This window comes from Schistocerca gregaria, chromosome 1 (genome assembly GCF_023897955.1).
Source record: "Schistocerca gregaria isolate iqSchGreg1 chromosome 1, iqSchGreg1.2, whole genome shotgun sequence".
Classification (NCBI taxonomy): domain Eukaryota; kingdom Metazoa; phylum Arthropoda; class Insecta; order Orthoptera; family Acrididae; genus Schistocerca; species Schistocerca gregaria.
In genome coordinates this window covers 1,118,433,921-1,118,457,298 of record NC_064920.1, presented here as the reverse complement: position 1 = coordinate 1,118,457,298, position 23,378 = coordinate 1,118,433,921, and the positions used below count along the sequence as shown (strand labels likewise).

The window sequence follows — 23,378 nt, the reverse complement described above, 5'->3', positions numbered from 1 at the left end:
TGTTTTTATTTTAATGTGGTGGTACGTGGGTATACCAGCAATTTAAGGTTCAATCTTATTACATTAAATCATTTGATTATTAATTTTACTTCTGAAACTAACCATAGGCATAGCCAGCAAAAGTGCAACGAGTAAGTTTATATATACTACGTGATCAAAAATATCCGGACACCTCGATAAACATACATTTTTCATATTAGGTGCATTGTGCTGCCACCTACTGCCAGGTACTCCATATCAGCGACGTCAGTAGTCATTAGACATCGTGAGAGAGCAGAATGGGGCGCTCTGCGGAACTCATGGACTTCGAGCGTGGTCAGGTGACTGGGTGTCACTTGTGTCATACGTCTGTACGCGAGATTTCTACACTCCTAAACATTCCTAGGTCCACTGTTTCCGGTGTGATGGTGAAGTGGAAACGTGAAGGGATATGAACGGCACAAAAGCTACAGGCCGACCTGGTCTGTTGACTGACCGAGACTGCCGACAGTTGAAGACAGTCGTAATGTGTAATAGGCAGACATCTATCGAGACCATCCAAACTGCATCAGGATCCACTGCAAGTACTATGGCAGTTAGCTGAGAGGTGAGAAAACTTGGATTTCATGGTCGAGTGGCTGCTCATAAGCCACAAATCACGCCGGTAATTGCCAAACGACGTCTCGCTAGGTGCAAGGAGCGTAAACATTGGACGATTGAATAGTAGAAAAACGTTGTGTGGAGTGACGAATCATGGTACACAATGTGGCGATTCCTGGGCAGCTGCGGGTATGCGACATGCCCGGGGAACGTCTTCTGCCAGCGAGTGTAGTGCCAACAGTAAAATTCAGAGGCGGTTGTGTTAAGGAGTGGTCGTGTTTTTCATGTAGTGGGCTTACACCCCTTGTTGTTTTTTGGCGTGGCACTATCACAGCATAGACTTACATTGATGTTTTAAGTACCTTCTTGCTTCCCACTGATGAAGAGCAATTCGGTGATGGCGATTGCTCTTTCAAAACGATCGAGCGCCTCTTCATAATGCACGGCCTATGGCGGAGTGATTGCACGATAATAACATCCCTGTAAAGAACTGGCCTCCACAGAGTCCTGACCTGAATCCTATATAACAACTTTGAGATGTTTTGGAATGCCGACTTCGTGCCAGGCCTCACCGACCGACACCGATACCACTCCTTAACGCAGCACTCCGTGAAGAATGGGCTGTCATTCTCCAAGAAACCTTCCAGCACCTGTTTGAACGTATGCCTACGAGAGTGGAAGGTGTCATCAAGGCTAAGAGCGGACCAACACCATATTGAATTCCAGTATTACCAATGGAGGGCGCCACGAACTTGTAATAAGTCATTTTCAGCCAGATGTCCGGATTCTTTTGATCACATATATGGGTGTAGGTCACGAGTTGAATGTTATTGAGAATACATAAGTTTCTTTGTGTAAAAATAATATTTCACTAAACTCAGACATTATTTATGCTTAAAGAAGCGATGGCTTGCAAACGTTGGAGGAAGAAAGGGAAGACATATTCCAGGGGCCTTGACTGACCGAAGGAGGACTCTGAGATGTGACACGATTTCCACCATCTTACCTGCAGCAACATAATGTATAATGAACCAAATGCAATGTGTGACTGAAGACTATGTAACCGAATAAACAAACATTGCCATGTATAACTCTGAAAAAAACGACAAAGTGATTATACAAACCACAGCGTGTTTATACTTTCATGTATTATTATGATTCTACTCTGAACTTGTATGGCTATTTGGCTGCAATAAATGTATTATTATTGTTATTATTATTATATCACTCAAAGACATCGAAGTGAAATGTAGTGAAATTCCTATGCCCGTTACTCAAGATCCGGACATTTTTTATACACGGGATTACAGCTAGTTCCCTTCTCATCATCAATAAGGAGGTGTCTGTTCTCCGATCAGTACCTGCAAACCCTCCCCCTTAAATTCACGTGCAAAAAATGCTCACCAGACGACTCAACTCTCGAAAATCAATAACGTGTCTAATACCATCTGAAGTTTCAGCACATAGTGACAACAGCCCTGGACGTTATTCGAAGACCAGTAAATCTACGGTTTAGTAGAGGTAATGGATTCCAGTGTTAGGAAGCTCGAGCGCTGTCCTTTGACATGAAAAGATGTGTCGAAAGTGCTCTGGAGATGAACCGTTGCCGTCCTCTAGGTTATGTTCAAACTTTGGTAACAATGGCAGCAAGGATCAACTCATTGGTACCATCTGCAGTCTATTAACAGTTGTGGGACAGTTCTCTGCCAGAGTACAGTTAGCCTTCACAAACTTCAGGAAGAGAACTGGAAGCATTATTTAGAAAAATGATTTTCAGGATCTTTCAGAGCAACGAGACGGTCAGCCATGGCCATCATAGGGAGCCTGCTAAGAGAGCTTCTCGGGCACAAAATATATCCGCAGCTTGCATCCTCCAAACGTGGTTATACCGAACAGGTATATTCTCTGTAATTAGGTTGGATACATCAGTTGTGAAAATAGTTGCCACTAACCTGGTACGGGAAGTGGATACGTTTCCGGAAGTACAGATCAATGTCCATACCTCAAGGCTGTAAATGTCAGTATGATTTACATTTTCTTCTGCATCATTCACCCTGTTATCAGGATTTTGCTCCCTGAAAAGCAAGTTACGCGAAGTAGTGTTGAACACACTGCTGTCCCAAGTAGAACAAAGTCTTTGGGGATCTAAACTCCCACTGCACAAGCTGGGGGAATTCATATACAGGTGGATGTATCCTTCCTCTTTTCTAATCTATGACTAATGCACTAGATTTGGACAAGGATATAGCGTCCGAAAAAGTTTGACCTGTTGTGTAGAGAAATGTACAATATGTTACTCTATTGAAGAACTTATTCTATTCCAGCACGACCTATTTATATGAATTTTGTTTTGTTCTTAAAAAAGTCCCGTCAACGAAGTAAAGTACGAAACAAAATGTAGTGCCACGTAACTGAAAGAGTCTGCAAAAATGGCTAACTGAAATAACATAGAAATTAATTTATGTGAACTCCAGTCCAATTATCGAGCACTATGATAAAGGTAGATACGGAAATATTGAATGCAAATTGCACTGCCTTGTTTGGTTTCCCTTTTTGGGTACTAGTGCGACTTGAACAATTTTCCAGTCTTGAGGTGAGGATTTTTCTGTGAGTGAGCGGTTGTATTTAATTGCTGAATATGGAGTTATTGTATCAGCAAACTCTGAAAGGAACCGGAGGCCTTTCCTTTATTAAGTTATTTAAGCTACTTTGCTACACCGAGGATATCTACTTCTATGTTTCTCATCATTCCTGATTGGAATTTAGGAAAATTTACTTCGTCTTCTTTGGTGAAGAAGTTTCGGAAAACCATGTTTAATAACTCTGCTTTTATGGCACTGTCATTAGTGACTTCACCGTTGCTATCGCGAAGTGAATATGTTGACTGCGTCTTGCCACTAGTGTGCTTTATGTATGACCAGAATCCCTTTCCGTTTTGTGCCACATTCGTACACAGAGTTTCGTCGTGGAAATTATGGGGACATTTACTGTAGAGAATGGGACAGAATCTGCTGGTATTAATCAATTAGTTCCATATGGCTACCAACTGTCCCTCAGCCTTTTCAATGTTTACGTTTTCGATATTAATCATAATAGGTTGATTGTATTGAATGACACAGTAACAAGTGATGCTTCTAATTTCATAGCGCTGCTGTTTGCTGATGATCAGCTTATAATTGAAGAATCTAAAGAAAATAATATAATCTGAGAACAAATGTTGAGCCAAAATGCCACTAAATATTCCTTATAAAACCAGAGTGGCGCCATTTAAACGACTGGAACCAATAAAAGGCAAAAATTATTGTAGAAGGACAAATAATTGATCAAGTAAGAAAGTTTAAATATTTAGGGTGCAGTTTTAAATTTCTCAAGTCAGATGATGTATAGCTAAAATTGGACAGATTCAGACGTTGCTGTGGAGTCACACAAAGTACATTAAAACACAACATACGAAAGTAAACATGCATTAAACTTTACAAAATAATGGCGTTGCCTTTGCTGCGGAGTAGTAGCGAATGTTGGAACACCAAACACCTGATCCATTACGATGAATTGGTTCATCAGGGACGGACGTTCTTCCGCTTTGTAGCAGGATATTCATTACTGGACCATGAAAGAGAGACCGGTAATTGAATAGGACTAAATATTGAACCCGGTACACCTGTAACTGAATAACAGTGACTGAACTGGACCATGTCCAGTATATGTCTAATAACACGGTAACAGAGTTGCAGTACCATATAACCCAACAGGAAAGATAAATGTCAGACGTCGGTTTTAAAGAGATGGTGTGAACAATTCTGAAGCGAGCAAACTAAAAGGTGTAATTCTTGAAGACATTGAAGATGATGATGATGGACATGTTGGTTGTAACCGTATAGTTTACTGCAGGGTCTTGACTGGAAAGTGGGTAAAGAAACGAATGGAAGTATTATTTTGCCAATGGGACAACCGTTAAATGACGCCAAGCATGGACGAACGCCGAAATATATCTAGGAGGTGGGGAGGGGGGGAGGGGGAGGGGGTTGGCAAGAATCCAATATTTTCAAACATACCTAAGTTAAAAATCAACTCCTATTGACAGGTAGGGTTGCCCCACTGCAATCCGCCCCTTAGTGGTACAACTGTCTAAACGAGAAGCGCAACTGAATGACTGGAAATCACTTTTAGAAATGTATGAGAATCCTGTACTAAATAAAAACTCAGTACTCCAAATTCCGGAGGGAGGGGGGGCAGGGGATGGAGACAACAACGTGCTCTTGCCTCCTCTCCCCCCACCTATTGCAGACGTCTATGGTGACAAGCCAGAATAATGTCCAACTGCAACCATCATGACACAGTTACCACTCTGAATTTCTACTAGGAAATAGTCCAATCGGCACTTGATTACTTTGGATGCAATGTGTGTTCACACCTTATACTATGGCTCAGTGCTGACAAATCGACAAGATGTAGTGTTGTCAATTAACAGTATGAATGCCCGCATCTCGTGGTCGTGCGGTAGCGTTCTCGCTCCCCCCCCCCCCCCCCCCCCCCGGGTCCCCGGGTTCGATTCCCGGCCGGGTCATGGATTTTCTCCGCTTCGTGATGGCTGGGTGTTGTGTGTTGTCCTTAGGTTAGTTAGGTTTAAGTAGTTCTAAGTTCTAGGGGACTGATGACCAAAGATGTTGAATCCCATAGTGCTCAGAGCCATTTGAACCATTTTTCTAACAGTATGAATCAATTTTCAAGTGTCATGCCGTTCAGAGTATACATAACGTGAGTATTCTGAAGTATTTGGTGATTAATAGGAGTGCGACGATGAAACGTACAATTCGTCAATATCAAAGAGCACTACTTAAGTGAAAATTCACCCTCGAAAGGCAATAAATTGACTACCGTCCCCAGCAGCAATTATCCACCAGACTACACTAACTAAAAGCGATTCAATTAGATAAGGAGAACAAAAACATTAGAGGTGGCATACACAAGCCATGCTGCCGTTAATGGTTAATAAGATGCAAAGAGAATAAGGAAGTTACTCTCAGTATTGTACTTACTGCACAAAAATTCAACAAGAATTCAGCGGCAGCGAAGCAAGATATATTAAGGAATTTGTCACTCGACGATGGGTGATGTAAAATTGCTAGTTCGGTTAAATAGCGAAATAAGGCCTTAGAACAATGGGAATACTGCCAGTAGACGTTAAAAAGTCAAAACGTAGCGGTTGCTCATGTTGATATGCTCTTTACCTGAGGACTTTATATTTCCACGAGCACAGGTTAAAGGAGTTCAGAGGTAGTACAAAAATACTGCAGTAGTACGTAAACAAGTAGTTCAAACAAATACTTATTCTGCACAGTCATTACTCAGAAAATTGATGCAAAGATACACACTACTTGCTTTGAGATGATGTAAATAGACAAATATATTACGATTTTAATTTCTCATCGGCATATTGATATCAGTGTCGACTAAAAATAATGTTGCTCTAATTTTAATTTGGCCATTGCATTTTATTTACCATCTGCGTTATTTCACTTTTCAGATACTACAACTGCAGATGAATGACTACAAATACCACTACCTCTTCACAACTTTTGTAAGTGTCGTTCAAATCTTTATAACGTAGCTCATTCTACTGTTAAGCGCATGTATGTAAAGTTCTTTCAATATTTTTGACTATCTTATCGTAATGGTTATTTACTCTATTACTAGTCAAGCGTATGACGCAAACAGGGAACTAACCATCTTTATCATAATGTGACATTTCATACGAAATTCAATGCATGTAAGATCCACACTCAAAACATTAGTGTGAGCTCCTAACTGGCTAATAGGCATCACTGTAATATTTGACTCCACGCAGTACAATGCCCGGCTGTACTAATACTTTCAAGTTCGTTATAATGTACAATCTACTTATTTTATTATGTATAATATTTCTTCATAACGACAGGAATTTCTCAACGTTTTTCCTTTATTCATAGTTAAGATAACTGTAACGGCTGTACCACTAACTGAAACGAAAAATAACAAAACCCAGTCAGTACGTCTATTACGTCTTTTGCTTAATGCTATATAATCTGTAATCCATTTTTATCTGTAGCGAATATAGTATGAAATGTAACATGTTATGACAACACTTATGGCTCCTAAGTATGAAGTTTTGTAAGGGATACTCAGCTGCATTTTTGCAGTTTTAGTTAAGTTTTAATTAGAGTTACGGTATGATGTGAGATGCATGTAGACATGGCGGAAACACTTTAGCGCAGTGGTTTTAATACTTTCGGAGGACACGACTCCCTTGGCCTGATCACAGAAACCCATGACTCCTTTCGAACACGAAATCCAACTCGATCGAGCGAGGTAGCGCAGTGGTTAGCACACCTGATTCGCATCCTTCTTCCAACTCAGTGTAGTGCGCATAAACTTAAGTTTATAAAAACAAATGAATAGGAGTAGTTATTCCTTTATTGACTGTTGACATAACACATCCTCATCTGCTTTTAACGATGTTATATCTTAATGTTGCAGTGAAATCAGTGGGAAGGATCAGCTTGCTTCTTCGTCATCAGTTCTTTAGATCTCGAGACAAGATTCGAAATGGAGACTTTCATCCATTTCTGCACTTACTTTCGCTATCTGCATTTCGTGTTGATGACTGAGAATGCTGAAAAACCTGTCTCACACACATAGAACGTTGCATAATGCATTAAAACTCGTGGGGCCTTGTTGCCTACTTGTGCATGCTCCTACTTCACCAAGGTCCAAAATGCAAACAGTGATGAGGGAGTGAACTTCGATGTCAACGTGGTTTCTGAAGAAATATAAATATGTTTCATTTGTTCTTGGTGGTAAAGGTTGATGTAAGTTCTGCACAGAAAGAATGTTTCATAAAATTCGTTTGACTAAATAAAAGTCATTGTCTGCTAAAACCGTCCGAAGAATATGGAGAACCTAGTATATATCATTATCACCCTACTTTTACTTTCAATAACAGCAGCTGCTTTCTGAAGGCCTCGATGTTGTTGCTCTCCTTAACTTGAACGGATACTTCAAAGACGGTTCAGATCCCAGTCTGGCGATCCAAATACAGATTTTCCGTGATTTCACTAAATCGCTACGGGAAAACGCGGGGATGGTTCCTTTGAAAGCTGCACGGCCGATTTCTTCCCCCGAACGTCCGTGATCCGAGCTTCTGTTCAGTCTTTAACGACCTCGCTGCTGACAGGACGTTAAACCATAATACCTGCTTTCTCAGATTCAAAGAACTGAGTGTTTTAAGAAATCACAAAGATACGCCAGCTTCAAAGCAATCAGCGTCTACGAACGTCACGGAACTCAAACGTTTCTCTAGAACAAGGTAATAGTAAGGTTTATTCCTGAGCTCATACATCCATTTCAAGAACTTCCCACGTGACAGACAGGGAGAGTTACTGTAATAAACTGGGGAGACGTGCACATTTGTTGAAAACATCTCAAATTAAGTGACCGAGTTTCAAAAAAGTTACCATTTGAATCACTGATTGATGAACCTCATGAAGGACAGTTCTTATGGTTTTTCATACTAGTGTCTCTCACTTATTACAACAGTGTGTCCAAATAGCGTGAGCTCTTTATAGATTAGAGCTTGCAATTTGGGGGAACAGTAAGCCTTAATACGACATCTATTCGTAGAAACATCTACAAAATTTTCCAAATTAATGTTGTTTTCCTACATAAAAGGATGAAATATTTCAGAGATATCTGTTTCATTCGTTCCAAGAGTTATCTTTCTGCCTAAAAGAAGATCTTAACGAAATTTGTTGCTGTGTATGCACTACATGGAAGAAATTAGATTCTCATCACCGTTGTTGTCTGTAGCTTCATCCAACTGGATAATCAAACCACCATTACACGTGTGTTTTTTCAACCAACTGATTATGAATAGCGTCTCCCCTATCCAGTATTAGATGACTACATATCTACAGACTGTCGGTGTTAATGTCGAGTACAGGCTGGGCGAGCGCAAGTGCAGAAACACCGCCATATGGAGAGCGGTTGTGTGAACTTACGACTAACACTACACGTTGACATGTTGGAAGAAAGTAACGGGCACGTCAGAAACCACGCGAAAGAGTGCATATCAATTTGAACAGGATACCTTTCGAACAGACGTTGTAGGAATCTTCTGTCAAGAACTTAACAGATAGCACATTTAGGACCCCGACGAGTCTGCGATCGTCTCGTAACGGTGAATTGCACAATAAGCTACCACAATTTACAGCCATCTGTTCACCTGAAGGCAATTACACGTTACCTGCACCTACAGTAAGGCAATCGACCAGCTCGATAATCTAGTCAGAATGGTTGCAGGAGCACCACCCAAAAATGAGTCGGCCATAAATTTTTTCTTTTCTTTCCACGTAGTCAGTGACAAAGGCGCAGACATCGCACCATGACACCGTCGATGACTAATTCAGCGCTGTTGGTTACAGTGTTGCCAATGACTATAGTTGGCAGACACCGTTAAGAAACTAGTTTATCGATATCTTTTGACTTCTACCAGTTAGGAGTTATTCACAGCTGAGAACAATGTGTCCTACAAGAACGCAGTAGCGAGGGTGGTGAGGTAATATTCACAGAACTGTACGGCCTTTAGTCAAACAATTCAGAGAATGCAATTGCGTTATCGTTGTAACTGTGCCAGAACTGGAGTGGTTCGAGAGATGCAAATATATTACATCATCTCACCTCTGCAGTGCGCTGACATTCCTCAGAATATATAGGCCATCAATTCAGAAAAATCAGATGCTGACAATATAGCCCACTAGTAAGGCAATGTTTTTCGGACGGTTAATAACACAGACTGGTTGGCAGAGAACGTTGAAAGAACTAGTTTATCGATATCTTTTGAGTTCCATCAGTTGAGAGTTATTCACAGCTGAGAACAATGTGTCCTACAAGGACGCAGTAGCGAGTGTGGTGAGGTAATGTACACAGAATTGTACGGCCTTTAGTCAAACATTTCAGTGAATGCAATTGCGTTATTGTTGTAACTGTGCCAGAACTGAAAGGGTTCGAGAGATGCAAATATATTCCATCATCTCACTTCTGCAGTGCACTGACATTCCCAAGAAAATATAGGCCATCAATTCAGAAAAATCAGATGCTGACAATATAGCCCGCTAGTAAGGCAAGTTTTTTCGGACGGTCAATAACACAGACTGGTTGGCAGAGAACGTTGAAAGAACTAGTTTATCGATATCTTTTGAGTTCCACCAGTTGGGAGTTATTCACAGCTGAGAACAATGTGTCCTACAAGAACGCAGTAACGAGTGTGGTGAGGTAATATACACAGAATTGTGCGTCCTTTAGTAAAACATTTCAGTGAATGCAATTGCGTTATCGTTGTAACTGTGCCAGAACTGGAGTGGTTCGAGAGATGCAAATATATTACATCATCTCACCTCTGCAGTGCACTGACATTCCCAAGAAAATATAGGCCATCAATTCAGAAAAATCAGATGCTGACAATATAGCCCACTCGTAAGGCAATGTTTTTCGGTCGGTCAATAACACAGACTGGTTGGCAGAGAACGTTGAAAGAACTAGTTTATCGATATCTTTTGAGTTCCACCTGTTGAGAGTTATTCACAGCTGAGAACAAAGTGTCCTACAAGAACGTAGTAGCGAGTGTGGTGAGGTAATGTACACAGTATTGTACGACCTTTAGTCAAATATTTAAGTGAATGCAATTGCGTTATCGTTGTAACTGTGACACAACTGGAGTGGTTCGAGAGATGCAAAAATATTACATCATCTCACCTCTGCAGTGCACTGACATTCCTGAGAAAATATAGGCCATCAATTCAGAAAAATCAGATGCTGACAATATAGCCCACTGGTAAGACAATGTTTTTCGGACGGTCAATAACACAGACTGGTTGGCAGAGAACGTTGAAAGAACTAGTTTATCGATATCTTTTGAGTTCCACCAGTGGAGAGTTATTCATAGCTGAGAACAATGTGTCCTACAAGAACGCAGTAGCGAGTGTGGTGAGGTAATATACACAGAATTGTGCGTCCTTTAGTAAAACATTTCAGTGAATGCAATTGCGTTATCGTTGTAACTGTGCCACAACTGGAGTGGTTCGAGAGATGCAAATATATTACATCATCTCACCTCTGCAGTGCACTAACATTCCCGAGAAAATATAGGCCATCAATTCAGAAAAATCAATGCTGACAATATAGCCCACTAGTAAGGCAATGTTTTTTGGATGGTCAATAACACAGACTGGTTGGCAGAGAACGTTGTAAGAACTAGTTTTTCGATATCTTTTGAGTTCCACCAGTTGAGAGTTATTCACAGCTGAGAGCAATGTGTCCTACAAGAACGCAGTAGCGAGTGTGGTGAGGTAATGTATACAGAATTGTACGGCCTTTAGTAAAACATTTCAGTGAATGCAATTGTGTTATCGTTGTAACTGTGCCAGAACTGGATTGGTTCGAGAGATGCAAATATATTACATCATCTCGCCTCTGCAGTGCACTCACATTCCCAAGAAAATATAGGCCATCAATTCAGAAAAATCAGATGCTGACAATATAGCCCACTAGTAAGGCAATGTTTTCGGACGGTCAATAACACAGACTGGTTATCAGAGAATGTTGAAAGAACTAGTTTATCGATATCTTTTGTGTTCCACCAGTTGAGAGTTATTCACAGCTGAGAACAATGTGTCCTACAAGAACGCAGTAACGAGTGTGGTGAGGTAATGTACACAGTATTGTACGGCCTTTAGACAAACACTTCAGTGAATGCAATTGCGTTATCGTTGTAACTGTGCCAGAACTGGATTGGTTCGAGAGATGCAAATATATTACATCATCTCACCTCTGCAGTGCACTGACATTCCCGAGAAAATATAGGCCATCAATTCAGAAAAATCAGATGCTGACAATATAGCCCACTAATAAGGCAATGTTTTTCGGACGGTCAATAACACAGACTGGTTGGCAGAGAACGTTGAAAGAACTAGTTTATCGATATCTTTTGAGTTCCACCAGTTGAGAGTTATTCACAGCTGAGAACAATGTGTCCTACAAGAAAGCAGTAGCGAGTGTGGTGAGGTAATGTCTACAGAATTGTATGGCCTTTAGTAAAACATTTCAGTGAATGCAATTGCGTTATCGTTGTAACTGTGCCAGAACTGGATTGGTTCGAGAGATGCAAATATATTACATCATCTCACCTCTGCAGTGCACTGACATTCCCAAGAAAATATAGGCCATCAATTCAGAAAAATCAGATGCTGACAATATAGCCCACTAGTAAGGCAATGTTTTCGGACGGTCAATAACACAGACTGGTTGGCAGAGAATGTTGAAAGAACTAGTTTATCGATATCTTTTGAGTTCCATCAGTTGAGAGTTATTCACAGCTGAGAACAATGTGTCCTACAAGAACGCAGTAACGATTGTGGTGAGGTAATGTACACAGTATTGTACGGCCTTTAGTCAAACATTTCAGTGAATGCAATTGCGTTATCGTTGTATCTGTGCCAGAACTGGAGTGGTTCGAGAGATGCAAATACATTACATCATCTCACATCTGCTGTGCTCTGACATTCCCCAGAAAATATAGGCCATCAATACAGAAAAATCAGATGCTGACAATATAGCCCACTAGTAAGGCAATGCTTTTCGGATGGTCAATAACACAGACTGGTTGGCAGAGAACGTTGAAAGAACTAGTTTATCGATATCTTTTGAGTTCCACCAGTTGGGAGTTATTCACAGCTGAGAACAATGTGTCCTACAAGAACGCAGTAGCGAGTGTGGTGAGGTAATGTATACAGAATTGTACGGCCTTTAGTAAAACATTTCAGTGAATGCAATTGCGTTATCGTTGTAACTGTGCCAGAACTGGATTGGTTCGAGAGATGCAAATATATTACATCATCTCACCTCTGCAGTGCACTGACATTCCCAAGAAAATATAGGCCATCAATTCAGAAAAATCAGATGCTGACAATATAGACCACTAGTAAGGCAATGTTTTTCGGACGGTCAATAACACAGACTGGTTGGCAGAGAACGTTGAAAGAACTAGTTTATCGATATCTTTTGAGTTCTACCAGTGGAGAGTTCTTCATAGCTGAGAACAATGTGTCCTACAAGAACGCAGTAGCGAGTGTGGTTAGGTAATATACACAGAATTGTGCGTCCTTTAGTAAAACATTTCAGTGAATGCAATTGCGTTATCGTTGTAACTGTGCCAGAACTGGATTGGTTCGAGAGATGCAAATATATTACATCATCTCACATCTGCAGTGCACTGACATTCCCGAGAAAATACAGGCCATCAATTCAGAAAAATCAGATGCTGACAATATAGCCCACTAGTAAGGCAATGTTTTTCGGACGGTCAATAACACAGACTGGTTGGCAGAGAACGTTGAAGGAACTAGTTTATCGACATCTTTTGAGTTCCACCAGTGGAGAGTTATTCATAGCTGAGAACAATGTGTCCTACAAGAACGCAGTAGCGGGTGTGGTGAGGTATTATACACAGAATTGTGCGTCCTTTAGTAAAACATTTTAGTGAATGCAATTGTGTTATCGTTGTAACTGTGCCAGAACTGGAGTGGTTCGAGAGATGCAAATATATTACATCATCTCACCTCTCAGTTCACTGACATTCCCGAGAAAATTTAGGCCATCAATTCAGAATAATCAGATGCTGATAATATAGGCCACTAGTATGGCAATGTTTTTGGGACGGTCAATAACATAAACCTTGGGCAGACACGAGGTGCAAGGTAATTATTGGAAGAACTGTTTTTTTCAATCCCTACACATCACTCATAGGCACTTTCCTCAGCTGCCTGCTCTAGAGAGGTAATAGCACAAAACAGACACTATGCAGGAACATATAGCTTTAAGTCACTGGATAAGAAATATCTTTCGAGCAAACAATTTCATTTATCTGGTGTAAGACTACGCTGACGACAATGCACTTTTTACTAACGTGCTAAAATTTCTGAATACGATATACACGGTTAGCTCTTGGGAGTACAATGGGTCAATTTTACAGTGTTGGACACTACAACGTTTACAGTACAGAATGAATTTTACTTCCGCAGTGGAGTGAGCACTAATTTGAAACTTAACTGAGAGATTAAATCTGTATGGCGGTCCAGGACTTCAGCCAGAACATATTTTTAATCTGCTAGGATAAAAGCTGACATTACCATCAGAAGACGATGTTTTTGTTACCCTGCACTGAGACTGATACAATTTCAGTGTGCAGTAATCTCAACATTTAGTAAATAGTAATACTTTGTGAATTACCACTATTTGAGTATTAGAAGCTTGACTATCGTGGCCTGACGCTAATTGTGACTGGTGCCAATCGACATCGAATGCGAATATGTACTACGACAGCCGAAAGTGACTAGGTTTCAGGACACTAAAAGTTCGTAGGAAGCACCATTCCCTTATTGCATATGGCAGTGAAAAATCGTGTTTTATGAGTTAAAATACTCTCCAGAATAACAGCAACAACTGAAATACATCTACATCTACATGACTACTCTGCAATTCACATTTAAGTGCTTGGCAGAGACTTGACTTTCAAGTGAGAAGGGAAATACTTAGATCATGTCTTTTCCCCCCACAGCGGATTTTTTTGAAGTAACTAGCAAATGAATGTTAACGTCTGGCATAGCTACAACCCTTCTCAAACACAACATTAAATCTTCGTAACGGAATTAAGGTGAATGAGTACTAAAAATAGGGCTCCTTCACCCGAAAAGTAAGAATTATGTTTGATCTTATAACATAAGTCGATACGATGTTGAATAGTTTCTTATAGTGCTTAATTCAGCACACAATTGTTACTACACGTCATTCCCACTCCTACTTGTTTTTGTATCACAGGGAATATCTATGCATTCACGCATATAAAATATTTTGCTTAATGTCTCTTATTTATCCACAAAATGGAGAACAATTTGCGATTAGTCGCTTAGGAGGTTGAAACTGGTTGTTTTCATTCATTTAGTGCTAGATTAAACAATATTTGCTATTTTTATTTGGCAACGAATAAATAACAGTTTTATATTACAGGATATCGAGACGTTTGACTTGGAAGACTTCAAATATAATTTCGTTAACATGACAGCGTTCCGAATAGTGGACGCCGAGGACGTCGGTGTAAAAGAGATACTGAAGGACATGGAACGTTTCCAGCCCGTAGGTCATAGCATTTTAAACAGGTCAAACATTATTCAGGTGAGTTAAAAATTTCACTATATTTAGCCTAATGTAGTACTGTAAAATCATGGCGTTAACTAGTGTAAAAGCGTTCTGTAAAATTGGAATGTAAAATAACAGCAAACGAGATTATATATATTTCTGATAAGATTTGTGTGTGCGAGTGTGTGTGTGTGTGTGTGTGTGTGTGTGTGTGTGTGTGTGTGTGTGTGTGTGTGTGTGTTCGTGGTTGGGTAGCTGGTTGGGTGGCTGTTTTTGGAGAGGGGTGGGGCGACGTATATTCCTGAATGCTTACACCCAAACCACCTGATGTCAGACACTCAGATCGCTACCAAACGTTGTATGTCGATAGTGTATCAAGCAAAACACTGATTTAACTCATGCTGTGTGCTGCCGACCAGTAGAAGATGCGTAAACGGTAATTAAAAAAACACCAGTACTACGGGGTACAGCAAATACGTATCTGTGACCCGTGCATTTCAAGATCTCTTGTATGTGTGTTGGTAAAGCGTCAGATCGTCAAACAAAATGTCTCATTTCGAAACTCACGGATAGCCGTTTCTTTTTTTAACAGTTTACGCGTGAAATTATTTCACAGGAGAACATTTTTCTACCTGTAAAAGGACGTTTCGGAAAGTGTAGAAAAGTTCTTCTGGCAGCCTGCTTTCGCTTCGTTAATAGAAAGTACCGAATCTATTGCGTACATTTGTATAGATAACAACTTACCAATCTACACAGATATACTCTATAGGTTTCTTACTTTCAACTAACGAAGCGAAAGCAGGCAGCCAAAAGAACGTTGCTACAAACTCCGTAACGTCGTTTTATATGTCAGAAAAATGTTCTCTCATATAACAATTTCACGCCTAAACTGAAAAAAAACTCTGGACGTTTTGTTTGGCGATCTGACGCTCTACCAACTCACCTACCTTTCTTTTTTTATAGGCAAACTGTGTCTGTGAGCTTCGAATGTGAAGAATTCTGGTAGGTGAGTTGGTAGTTCGTCATATCGTCGTACCTGACCATGAAATGAACAGTCACACTTTTGTGTACTTCGTAATTCTGATGACACTCAACTATCGTGTACTGGACGACAGCACACAGCACGGAGTAAATCGTTGTTTTCGTGGATACTCTATCGACACACGACCGATCTTAGCATGTGACATTTGGATGTTTGGGTGTTCAACAACGAAGATGAAGCACGTGTGGTGCGGAACAGTAGAATGAGCCGACATTTATGGTTTAGCCGATGTGACACTAATCGAACTTTGCTAAATAAGTTACTAGTTGACTCAACGTAAGTGATTGATGTACGTTGTCAGGAGCTTTACATTTTTATGAATGGACATATTGACAGTGAAGTGATATAAAACGTTTTTGTTTCACTACTTGATGCTGCAGCTCCAACTCTTTTCCATTTTACTTTGTTGTTATGATTCCTGAAAAGTAAAAAGCGCGAAAGGAGACAGCAATGAGAAATGAGTGCAACACGTTACTGAAACTGTAGCCACACAGATTAGGGTCCAAAACTGTTACTATATTTTCACAAGCCAGGCTGCTCTAGCTTTTAGTAATATCAGATATAATTTATAAATAAACAAAAAAGGTGTTGACCATGACTCCATGAATGAAGCTCAACAACAAAATAATTTACTGGTTATGTGTTTTCTGGCAATTATATTTCAGTGTTTCGAAAATATTAAAACTAAACAATATCACCATTGGTGGAATTCTTTTTTTACTTCCCACCACTTTGTGGAAGTAGTACCTCTCGCAGACGTCTCGAAACAAATTTTCTTCTGTTACTGCAAACTCGAACTGCCAATGTGAACTGTTGTTGCAGTGGTCTTCAGTCCTGAGACTGGTTTGATGCAGCTCTCCATGCTACTCTATCCTGTGCAAGCCTCTTCATCTCCCAGTACCTACTGCAACCTACATCCTTCTGAATCTGCTTGGTGTATTCATCTCTTGGTCTCCCTCTACGATGTGAGCTAATGTTATCGAATATGTAGATCAGATACTAAACCAAGTGGTTGTCGGACTAATATTGCTCTGAGGACTGTTAAAATATTACACCGATTACCGCATTCATTACGGACAAACTAAACCGAACTTCAGGCAATAGATTAGAGGCACTTCTGAAAGCATACCGCTGCCCGACTTTTAGATGAGATGCTATTATATGTTCAGACACGTAACATACTGTATATAAATGAGAAATATTTGTTTATTTCCATCTCAGTGGTCGTAATTGGGAGTGACACCAATTTCTACGTAAAACGCAATAGCTTCATTATTTGCGCTACTGCAATGGCTCCCACTACGTAGAAATATCTATCGACTGAGCCTTCAGACGCGAAGAAAGCAAATTTAATCGTCAACGAACACTGTCTCCAAAAATGACGTGACGGAAATGCGGCGTAAGGTTTTGCCGTAAGAGCCAAGTAGATTTTGAATGTCCTCACATTGCTAGCACAAGCAGATTTTGTAGATGCATTTAACAGTCATATCAACGTGATATGTGGAGAGCTTAGGAAATGAGGCACTTGAAGTAGTAAAGGAGTTTTGCTATTTGGGGAGCAAAATAACTGATGATGGTTGAAGTAGAGAGGATATAAAATGCAGAGTGGCAATGGCAAGAAAAGCGTTTCTGAAGAAGAGAAATTTGTTAACATCGAGTATAGATTTAAGCGTCAGGAAGTCGTTTCTGAAAGTATTTGTATGGAGTGTAGCCATGTATGGAAGTGAAACATGGACAATAAATAGTTTGGACAAGAAGAGAATAGAAGCTTTCGAAATGTGGTGCTACAGAAGAATGTTGAAGATTACATGGGTAGATCACGTAACTAATGAGGAGGTATTGAATAGGATTGGGGAGGAGAGAATTTGTGGCACAACTTGACTAGAAGAAGGGATCGGTTGGTGGACATGCCCTTAGCCATCAAGGCATCACCAGTTTAGCATTGGAGGGCAGTGTGGAGGGTAAAAATCGTCGAGGGAGACCAAGAGATGAATACACTAAGCGGATTGAGAAGGATTTAGGTTGCAGTAGGTACTGGGAAATGAAGGAGCTTGCACAGAATAGATTAGCATGGAGAGCTGCATCAAACCAGTCTCAGGACTGAGGACCACAACAACAACTGCCAGGTATTATACCACACGTCTCGTTTCTTTTCTTTTTTTATGGGTATTCAATTATTGTCTTTCGATTCGCTGGAAATAGTCAGACAGCCACTCCGCAGGACCTAGCGGGGTAGCGCAGTGGTTGGCACACTGGACTCGCATTCGGGAAGACGACGTCTCAAATCCACGTCCGGCCATCCTGATATCAGTTTCCGTGATCTTCCTGTATCGTTTAAGGAAAATGCCGGGAAGGTTCCTTAGAAAGGGCAAGGCCGCCTTCCTTCTCCATCCTTCCCTAATCCGAACTTGTGTTCCGAATCTGATGACCTTGTTGTCGATGGGACGCTAAACACTAAACTCCCCCTTCTCCACTATGCAGGACATTGGCGTACAGACGTGAAGAGTCTGATAGTGGTCCACTTGTAAAAATAGTGGCATGTACGCTCCTTCCTTAATTATTGACTCTGAAGGCGATTTGTCTGCCACCGTGAACAGGTCTTGTTCGCTTTGCCTGCTGTATATTGCACAAGTCGAGCAAGTGTAGCCTTTTCTTTTAACACACAAAACGAAATTAATCTGCGCACAGACTATGATTTGATATTTTTGACTAGGACATGTTGTACAACATTTAAAAATGGTTCTCATCTCTGGAAACTGAACACTTTGTTTGAGAGGTTTTCCTTGGAAGAACTGGTTATCCCATCCCAAACAGTATCAACAGAAATTCTCTCTACTACCAGATAACTAGGTACTTGGTTAAAAAACACTTTGACTCAACAGTGGATCTGATTACTAACAGCCTGCTCTATCTCTAGAGTTCTAGAATCAAAAGTATATTTTATAAATCTCAACTTCGTCTTATGGTATCTTTAGAAACCTATACAGTTACGACATTCCGGAATCACTTTTTCCTGGACACGGTCCGAGTACACCTTAAAGGCTACAGTATTTTTATATTATTCGCGTTTGCATAGCCTTTCTTCACTTCCCCCACAGTAAACTAAGTGTAATCATTTCTTCATACACTTTGTTTACACATGATCAAAACTTTGAGTTTGCCGCTTCCCACCTACTTGTCCCGCTTTCAGGCGGAGCCGGCGCTGATGTACGACTCGGTGTATGTTTTCGCCATCGGGCTGCAGACGCTGGACCAGAGCCACACCCTGCGGCTGTCCAACGTCTCCTGCGAGGAGGAGGTGCCCTGGGATGGCGGCCTCAGTCTCATCAACTACATCAACTCGGTGAGTACACGCCATTCTCCGCAGTGACACTTGCTGTTGGTGTTGTACGTTAATGACACGGCTAATAATATTTACGTGATGAACCGAAATCCACCGCAAAATTTCGGAGTTAGTTCTAAAGTACATTGCGAGTGTTTTGGTACAAGGGAACCGTGACCTCCAGTCGCTAGTTACGCTGCAGGGCTGTACTGTACTGATCTTAACCGTACAAACAATTACTGCGTTACTATACCGCATATGCTTTCGAATGCGTTCATCAGAGCAGGCGAATTTGGAAGCCACGACATGAACATGAATTCACTATCATGTTCTTCAAACCACAAGTCCGGCTTCGTAATACGGACATTTGTCCTGTGTATGATGTCATCGCCGTCGGGTAAGACGTCAAACATGAGGGGGTACCTTTGATTACTTATGTACCACGGTCTGTGGATCGGCTCTTGTGACTGCTCTTCGCTTCTTGTTGTCCAGAACTAAGTTGAAGGTTAATTTGTAACGCTGTTATCTGTCTCTTCACTATTATAAAACATGGCATCCGGCGAAGACTTCTTAATACTAACGCTTTGTTGCCAACGGCAGTGTGTTGACGACGGATTATTCCGAAATCGATGTATTGCGTCTTTCTACCGCCCACCGCGAAATTTAATGTCACTAGATCGCTTTGGGGGAAGTGACTAAGCATCATGCAGCGTATTGGTCGTAGACTTGCTCGCTATATAAAGAAGAATAGGCAGTGATCTTGCGGCAGATCTGACGACAGAATCCAGTGCAGGTGCATGCAAAAATGTTTAGCAGCACACAATTCTGCCGATATTGATAAACATGGTGGTCCCCAGAAGGCGGCATCTACGTGTTCCCTTGTTGATCCAGTTACGATTGCAACGGTCGCGGGGTCATCGAGATTGAATCGTGAGTCAGTTGAAACATGTCGCCGAGTCAGGTGAATCACCTTTCTTCTTGCGTGACGCAGAAGGTCGTATCCGGCTATGGCGTCATTCAGGCGAAAGATTTCCCGAAACATGCACATCGCCAGGGACGCAGGCCGATGTTGACTGTATCGCGATCCGGGCGAGGGAGGGGGAGGCCAGGGGGGGTTCATTACCTGGGCTTCCACGGGAACTTTGGTAATAGTCGAATGTACGATGCAGCTGCGGACAGCGTGACCATTATTGCGGAGTGCCAGTATCCCTTCATGCCTGATATCTTCTGGCTACATAACTATGTGACAGGCCAAGCCCGTGTTGCAATGGGTTGAGGATCATGATAGTGAACTCACCTTTATGTGGTGGCCACTACGCTAGTATGATCGAAAGCCAATGTACAAATCAGGACCCAATCAGTTGCCGGCTGCTCTCGGGCGGTCGACGGGCCTGATTGTTTAGAGAATTGCAAGCCTTGTCTTTACACATTTTGTGCCACATCTCTCAGAATAACTACAAAGGACTTACCGAATCTACGCACTGCAGAATCTCTAGTGTATTGCTTTCCAAAGATAGACCAAAACGCTGCTAAACAGTTGGTCATAATGGTCATAATATTTTGCTTTATCGCAGCAGAGATTGTACACCAAAACTCTACTAAACAGTTGGTCACAATGGTCGTCATTTTCTTTCAGCACAGCAGAGACTCTGCAAGTCACTATACAACATATAGTAGAGAGTATCCAATTTCCGTTAATCACTTTTCTACAGTATTACACTCGAAGCTGAATACACTAGATAAGCTGGCGTGTGAAAAGCGAACAGGTTACTAGATCTCCGAGATGATGCGCTAATGTTGCCCCCCCTACGCTTGATTATCACGCCGACATGTAACACAAGATCTGACGACATCCAGGTCTCGTATAAATTTGAACTATTCAATTCGTGATGGCTATAGAATCGTTCTCTCTCCTACAGAGCTCTGTAGAATCGTTTTCTCTCCTGCACGGACCTGTCTCTAGTTCAGTTATGTGTGTAACTTGCTATTTTCATCTTCGTTTATTAGTTACCCATGAGGGATGCGTGAACTCTTGTAACTCACCAAACCATTTCACAATTGGGTAAATTTGAGAAGAGGTGTCCAGTTTCGGCCGTTGTCCTTCGATCTGGACCGACCTTCCAAAAACTTAAGTCGGAACGATGGGTTTGGAGCAACGTTTAGTGTTATTCTGTGAGAGTTTCAGCGCTATGAATGGACTCATTAATATGAAAATGATAGGCGCTGTTGATGGGAATACCGTTCTGTAAACTGATTAAGGGGAGGCTGACTACCTTTGGCCCGAAAAAAACATGGTCTTTGAGAACTTTGTTCTCTGGATGTGTTATAGATATCAATGTCAAATTTGGTCAAAATGTTTCATTGTATTTCCTCTACAAACTGGAAGATTTTGGATCGGAAATGTTGAAGAGCAAAGGCGGAAGTGCCGTCGGAACGAAACAAAATTTCGATGTAGACCTCCACGCGCGGTAAATCACAGCTCAGTCGGCTCGTCTCAAATCAAAATTGAGTTGACGTTAGCGAAGCATATAAGATTTTTTAGGAGTTGTACCTCGTTTATGTTATTTCGAGCATAGGAAACAAAATGGCGGCCATCTCAAAGAAATAGGGTTTTTTCATCGACAAGTGAAAAATATTTATAGTTGATGGATCGGAATAAAAGTTGTACAGCTTCAACAAAATTTTGTTAGCTTCGTCGGAAATAAAGAATCATGCCAATCGGTTCAGTAGATTTGAAGTTACCATACCGCGCGATAAAAAAACTCATTTTGAGAAAAACGCGTTTAAATTTTTGGCTACTTATAAATGCAATATTATGCAACTTAGTTCAATCTGCTATTCCGGGTCCATAAACGAGTCCTTCCCCTTCCTCGTAGATGGCGTTCTGCTCCATCCGGACCATCCTGCGCTGCTCCAGAGCCGCTCGTACGGCCGGTGACAAGCGGTTTTCGGCTGCTTGAATCCGGTGGTCGTCCGAATGCTTGGCGAATTGCGTCGAATAGAGTCCCAGGGAGACTTCCATCGTGGCCATGGTCTTCAGAATTGTTGAATACCCTTCGCTGAAGCTGCTCACTGCCAGGAAAGTCGCAATCTCCACTGTCTTAGCACCAGAATGCAAATGCTTGGAGGCTAACTTCAATACACAGGCGTTCAAACTTTCATTTGAATTTTGTGTGTTTCTTCCCAAGCACTGGTACAATAACTGGTCGTCCGAAAGGGCCTCGTAGACCGGATGAATCACTTTTTGAACTTCTTTGGAGAGCGGCTGCTCGTGTTGATATTCGTCCAGATGATCGGTAGCCTCTGCAATGCGCCACTTGCACCAACTAGTTTCCTCACACGGACAATTTTGGCGTTGTGGGTGTTCATCCGTCGACCACTTGCGGAAATACGTTGCCCATATTGCCTTCTTCATCTGTTCCAACGAATTGGAATGCCGTCGGATTGCCAAGCCGTAGTACGTCGTAAGCTCCTTCATCACTTTATCACTTTTAGCCATGAGCAAGAACATAGAATAATTTTTCGCGGCTACAAAGTCGGAATTCCAGAAACAAACTAGTGCGTGAAAAAGGCCGATTTCAGGCAGATGAGCTTTTTTTTTGTTCATCCGCGAATAACAAACATTTCCGTCCCGTATTCGGAAAAACCGTTACAGGGGTGGATTCTAAGCACTTTTATGGACCCAAAAATGAAATTTAAAACGATCGATTTTTTGAACCTTCCCTCAAATAATGCAGTTACAGTCGTTTTACGCAGAAACACATGTGAGGTGCATTACACACTCGGGAGGGAGGAAGGAGGAAGGGTGGATGAGGAGGAGGACTAGGAGGAGGGGAATGGAGAGGAGGAATCGAAAGTGTGATTGGGGGAATGATAGGTAGGAACTGGGGAGGGGAATGGGCGTGGGGTGGGAAGCGGTTGTGGACGGTTAGGACCTTGAAGACACACACAAAGTTGGACCCGAAACTGGGCTTCATACGACAGACTTGCACTAGTGATACTCGATTGTAAGGCGGAACCACCAGTATTTATAGGTTCCGATCACACTTTAGTAATGCTGGCAGCTTATGTCTAATGGTTAGCGTTGCTACCTCTAGAGTACGGGATCTCGGGTTCGATTCCCAGCCGGGTCGCAGATTTTTTCAGCTGTGGGAGTGAGTGTTCGTGTTGTCCTCATCATATCATCATCACTCAAGAAAAAGGCGAGAG

At 41.5% G+C, this 23,378-nt stretch overlaps 1 protein-coding gene across 4 annotated transcripts in view; it reads left to right on the top strand.

Moving 5' to 3' along the window:
• The window catches only part of LOC126283710 (glutamate receptor ionotropic, kainate 2-like), a 651,295-nt gene that overhangs the window by 484,829 nt on the left and 143,088 nt on the right, over positions 1 to 23,378 (top strand). For all 4 annotated transcript variants that reach the window (XM_049982296.1, XM_049982293.1, XM_049982294.1 and 1 more), the window contains exons 5-7: positions 6,107 to 6,160; positions 14,677 to 14,841; positions 19,038 to 19,190. In XM_049982296.1, coding sequence (XP_049838253.1) covers positions 6,107 to 6,160; positions 14,677 to 14,841; positions 19,038 to 19,190 — 372 coding nt within the window. The remainder of the gene's footprint in view (positions 1 to 6,106; positions 6,161 to 14,676; positions 14,842 to 19,037; positions 19,191 to 23,378) is intronic.